The sequence below is a fragment of the Urtica dioica genome, chromosome 7 (assembly GCF_054948205.1).
Source record: "Urtica dioica subsp. dioica isolate 48M chromosome 7, U.dioica_male_clone48M_v1_H2, whole genome shotgun sequence".
NCBI lineage: Eukaryota > Viridiplantae > Streptophyta > Magnoliopsida > Rosales > Urticaceae > Urtica > Urtica dioica.
In genome coordinates, this window is record NC_142762.1 from 38968336 (window position 1) to 38973294 (window position 4959).

At 31.9% G+C, this 4959-nt stretch overlaps 1 protein-coding gene across 4 annotated transcripts; it reads left to right on the forward strand.

Moving 5' to 3' along the window:
- Positions 1–1443: 1443 nt before the first annotated feature.
- LOC149391421 (glutamyl-tRNA(Gln) amidotransferase subunit C, chloroplastic/mitochondrial-like) lies at positions 1444–3534 on the forward strand. Of its 4 annotated transcripts, none has more exons than XM_089620401.1 (6): positions 1444–1664; positions 1980–2227; positions 2645–2685; positions 2777–2816; positions 2898–2968; positions 3078–3534. In XM_089620401.1, the coding sequence occupies exons 2-6, from the start codon at positions 2033–2035 to the stop codon at positions 3151–3153; spliced, it is 423 nt and encodes a 140-aa protein (XP_089476527.1). In that variant the 5' UTR covers positions 1444–1664; positions 1980–2032; the 3' UTR covers positions 3154–3534. The 4 variants fall into 4 exon arrangements, with proteins under 4 accessions (XP_089476527.1, XP_089476530.1, XP_089476529.1 ...); XM_089620404.1 differs by having other exon boundaries at positions 1446–1664; positions 2898–2949; positions 3078–3104; XM_089620403.1 differs by having other exon boundaries at positions 1452–1664; positions 2761–2816; positions 3078–3134.
- Positions 3535–4959: the final 1425 nt, after the last annotated feature.

Consider the following 4959-nt stretch of genomic DNA (forward strand, 5'->3'; position numbering starts at 1 on the left):
TATATGCCATTAACTAATTATAGATGATAAATCCTTAGCATCTACTTTAATTTTTTTTTTTTTTGTTACAACTGCCGGTGAATTTTGATGCAGATGAATAATAATAATGATAATAATAAATATATAAAACTTTAACAATATATTAACGTGTTCACCTCAATGCAGTTTTAACTATTCACAAAGAACAATTAATTTGAGTTTTGTTGATGAGGCTTAGAATTTCGTAACAAGATCAAATCAACTTCGAAATATGAAAATAAACGAATTGAAATTATATAAAAATCAAATAACGAAATATGGCGCGGAGCCTTTTATCGAATTGAAATAAAAATATAAATATTGTATAAAATAACTGGAAAATAGTTTTCATCAAAGAGGAACGACGAAGATCACAAATCAGAGAGCTCAGTTGAGAAAAAGATATTGCGGTAAAGGAAAAGATATTGAATTATGCGTGTTGCCCTCATATTTATAGATCTCGAGAATGGTCGATGAGCTCTAGTTCTTCAGGGACACGTGGTGTCTGAGATCGGTCTTCCTTCTGTCATTGTGTTCAATGTATCATGTTTGACCCAGTTTTGGAGGAGCTGTTGAAAAGATCGTGCTTGAACAGATCTTTGACGTCCTCGTCTTCAGGGAACCGCTTGAGTAAGTCTTCTTCGGACCAAGCCGAGCTAAGACGGGTTTAGCTCGAGGAGTTCTATATGGCAGGCTAACTCGAGAGAAGCTCGATCAACTATTATTCACTTGGACTGCGCTGAGATTCATATACATCAGCTCAACGAATTTATCATCGGCCGTGCATCCGGGCTTCGAGATTGCTCTCTTACCCTGAACTAAATAATTTACCCATGAGTGCGATATTTATTAGGGGCGAAGTCCAACATTAATACCATTTTTGACATTTTTTGGCCATTGGGATCTTAATGGGTGAAGGTTGTTTAAACTCAAATTTTAAAGTTTAATTGAAAAAAAAAATCATTTTGAAAGCACGAAAATTGAGTTTGGTTTAATTTTCCGGAAATTTTTTCAAAAAAAACTTGCAGTTGTTTTGTAAAAGAGTAAAGAAAACTTAAAACAAATAAAATGTGTTTTTGAAAAAAAATTTCTTCTCTTCTCTCCTCCTTCTCCTCATCTTCTCTTTTCATTTTTTCAAAAACAAAAATGAAAACTGTACCAAACACTTTTTTCAATTTCTCAAAAACAAAAATGAAAACTGTACCAAACAGCTTTTTGAAAACAACTGCAAAATAATTTTTCAGTACAACTACAAAAATTAGAAAATAGAAAACAAAAACTTTTTGAGTTAACTACCAAACAAACCCTATATTTTTTAACACAATAGTTAAATGGGTGTGGAATATTGTTTTAATGGAAAATGATTCATTTGCAACAATTAAAAGAGAATAAAATGATGAGTTGTGGTGGAAACTAGAAGGGGAAATAAATTCGAGGACTTAAATGAGAAATTATGGAAACTTGCTCATGAAACCCAAATTCCTTCACTAGTTTCTTCTCAGTCGACCGAACCAGCGAAAAAAAAAAAAAAAAAACCGGTAGAGAAGAGCGACGAGAAGGAGAAGAAAGAGAGAAAGGGGAAGAAGGAGAGGGTGAGCGACGAGAAGAGAATCTAATATATGTGATCATATACTCCGAATTCAAAGGTCAGTTTGACAAAGTTGAGAAACTTAGAAACTTTTTTTTTTTATCCTTCAAAGTTATAAAATTTATGTTCTATAAAAAGATATTGTCCTGGGAGTTTCCTGAGTGCAGCTTCACAGGGGAAATATATGGTGATTTTTTAGACGACTTTAAGGAGTCGAATCTTTGTTAAAATGTTTCTGCACTTGAGGTGTTTGATAAAATTTCCCAAAAAGAAAGAGTAATTTTTTTTTGGTATAGAGTGCATTTTAGTCTTACCAATGGTGTGTGGCATAAAAACAATTAATTTAAAATATCTTTTAATTATTTTTATAAAGTCCATATCTGCAATCGCGTGAGGGAAGAAGAAGAAGAAGAAGAGGAAATAAAAATGGGAAGCAGAGGAGTGAATGTGATATTGGGGAATGGAATAATAACAAAGAGCTTGTTGTTCCTGAAATACCAAGGAACCACTGTGAAGCTCAACACCATAACCAGCTTTCGCTGTTCATCTTCTTCGTCTCTGCAACTTCCTAACCTCCCTCATTTGGCTCAGACCGCTCGAATCTCTCTCTCCCCTAAAGAGGTTCTATCTCTCTCCCTCTCTCTCTCTCTATACATGCATACATATATATACATAAGCATGTTTTACTGATCCTTGTGATAGTTATTTAATGTTCCCTATCCTATTGGCTATTGTTATCATACTTTTCGCTCGGTGCTCATATCATATCACGTTAATAGTCTATTACATTAGCTCGTTTTTTTGTCACTTAAAAGGAAAAAATAAAAAAGCAGAACTGTTAAAGTCTAGCAATTCTTTTCAGGTTAATGTGATTAGCTTTTTGTTGTTACTTTCAATATACGATCAACAATACTATCAAGCTTATTAATTCATTATTATTGGGAATATAATTGGAAAGTTAATCCTTTTCATTATTGGGATTCTTGGGACTATTGTGAATACATTTGATTACTGCATAACAGACTATATCCGTTTCAGGTCGAAGAATTCGCTCCCAAAATCCGAAAAGTGGTGGATTGGTACGCCTTTGATTCATCGTGTTTTTTATTTTATTATATTATCATGGATAAATGAACTCGGTAATTGGTTTTCAGGTTTGGACAACTTCAGGCGGTTGATCTTGAGAGCATTGAGCCCTCTATCAGAGCAGGTTGGAGAGACTGTGATTGTATTGCACATAAATTTTTAAGGCACTGAGAAAATAATCAAAACTCGTCCTCTAATTATGCAGATACTGAAGATGACAATTTGCGCGATGATGTTCCGCTCGCGTTTGAGAACAGGTCTATGTGCTAACTATTTGTGGGTGTATATATTGATTTTATTTTTCTTTCCATTTTTTTTTTCGTAGTCGATTCGAAGACGATAAGGTATTTGATGATTTTGAGTTGAATTTGTGATTGTGAATCAGGGAGGCCATGATTGGTGGAGTACCAAAGTATGAGGAGCCATATATCAGAGTTCCCAAAGTACTAAACAATGAATAAGTTTGTGTTGTTTAACTCGTTATGTTTTTTGTTTCCCTATTTTTTACATTTTTGTTTATCATTAAGAATGTACCTCAATATTGTGCATTGCATTGTATGATTGTATATGAGGAGGAAAATCTTGGATTTTTTGGGGAACATGTTGAGCTTGAGATGACTAAATTATGAATAGACAAATAGGAGATTGGATAACAATAAAATAAATAAGAGTTGCTTCATTATCTTTTTGGCTTGAAAAAAAAAAGGCCGATTTGTTTGCGAGCAACTCAGATGTCGGACCAATGAAAGCTATAATCAAGCTAATTTCATGATTTTGTGGAAATTATACAAGCATTTTACTCACTTTTAATATTCAAATTATTCTCTTGCGCTTGAGCAATTCTAATCCTTTTTTTAGACCTGAATATTTTTTTCCCAAATGCTTTGTCAGCACATTTTCTTGCTCAGTCGCTCCGACCTTATGTATTTAACCGTTTCTTTCACCGCCGACGTGCTCTCTTTAATTGTGTCATTGTTGATGCTATCCTTATTTTTCGATCTTGGTTATCTGCGATCTGATTGCTTTGTTCTCTTTTAAATTCGAACAAAAAATATTTTCGAAATTAATTTGGTCAAAGATACTAAAACTAAATTTTATAGTACCTTCAATTCTTCATGTTTTTTTAATTCTAAATTTTAAATCTTTTATTTATTTTATTGTGATGATGAAAAATATATCAAAAACTATTATCTGTAAACTGAATTGATGTAATGGTACAATTGGGGCTAGCTCATCTGATAAAGTACCCCACCCTCAAATGAGGAGGAGAAGAATTCGACGACTCACCGTGAAAGCAATTTTCTTAAAAGAAAATCAATCTGTATATATATATATATATATATATATATATATATATATATATATATATATATATATTTTTTTTTATAAAAGAATGTAATAATAGATGTGTATGTGACCAAGTTGGTAATCAACCTATCTTTCATAATTTAGGGTTGTGCAAAAAAATCGTGAAATCAGGGACCAGACCGGACCGCTAGTTTTTTAGACAAGCGGTCTGATCTCAAATGTAGACAGTTTATGCGGTATGGTTTATCTTCATAATTGGTCCGGTCCGTCTAAAATTTTAAAATCATTATCTAAATCGGAATGGACCAAAATATAAAGAATTAAAAAGTTAAAATTAAAAACAAACAATGAAACTATTTATTTTTATGGAGTAAGTTTTATAGACTATACTGTGAAACTTTTTATGTGCTTCTACTTGTATTGTTTTTGTCTCGAGATTTTTGGAGTGATTGTTTTGCTGGGTTTTTTTTTATTTGGATTAAATTGCTTATATCTATGAAGTAAGTTTTATACACTATGTAGTAAAAGTTTTTGTGCTTCTTTGTAATATTTATATTAAAATTAAATTATTGTAATATTATAAATCATAAAGATGATCTAAAATGATCTGAAACGTTACGATACGATAAGAAACAATCATAAAATGGTCCGAAGTGGTCTAAAAAAATTAATTCGAAATTAAACTGAGATAGATCAAATAATAATAAAAAAAAATGGATTTAAACCAGACCAGTGAAAACGATTTAGTCTAGTTCGGATTTTTTTTTTTTCACTTTTCCAATTAGAATTCAAATTTCACTAGTTCGACCTTACGATCCTTTTTTTTTTTTACCAATTTAAGATCAGACCAGACCGGACACTGCTCTACTTCATATCAGTGATTTACAAAAATATAGCTACATTTTGGCTTAACCCAAAGAGTTTAAACAATTTTATGTGATGTCTTGTTTTTTAGCACG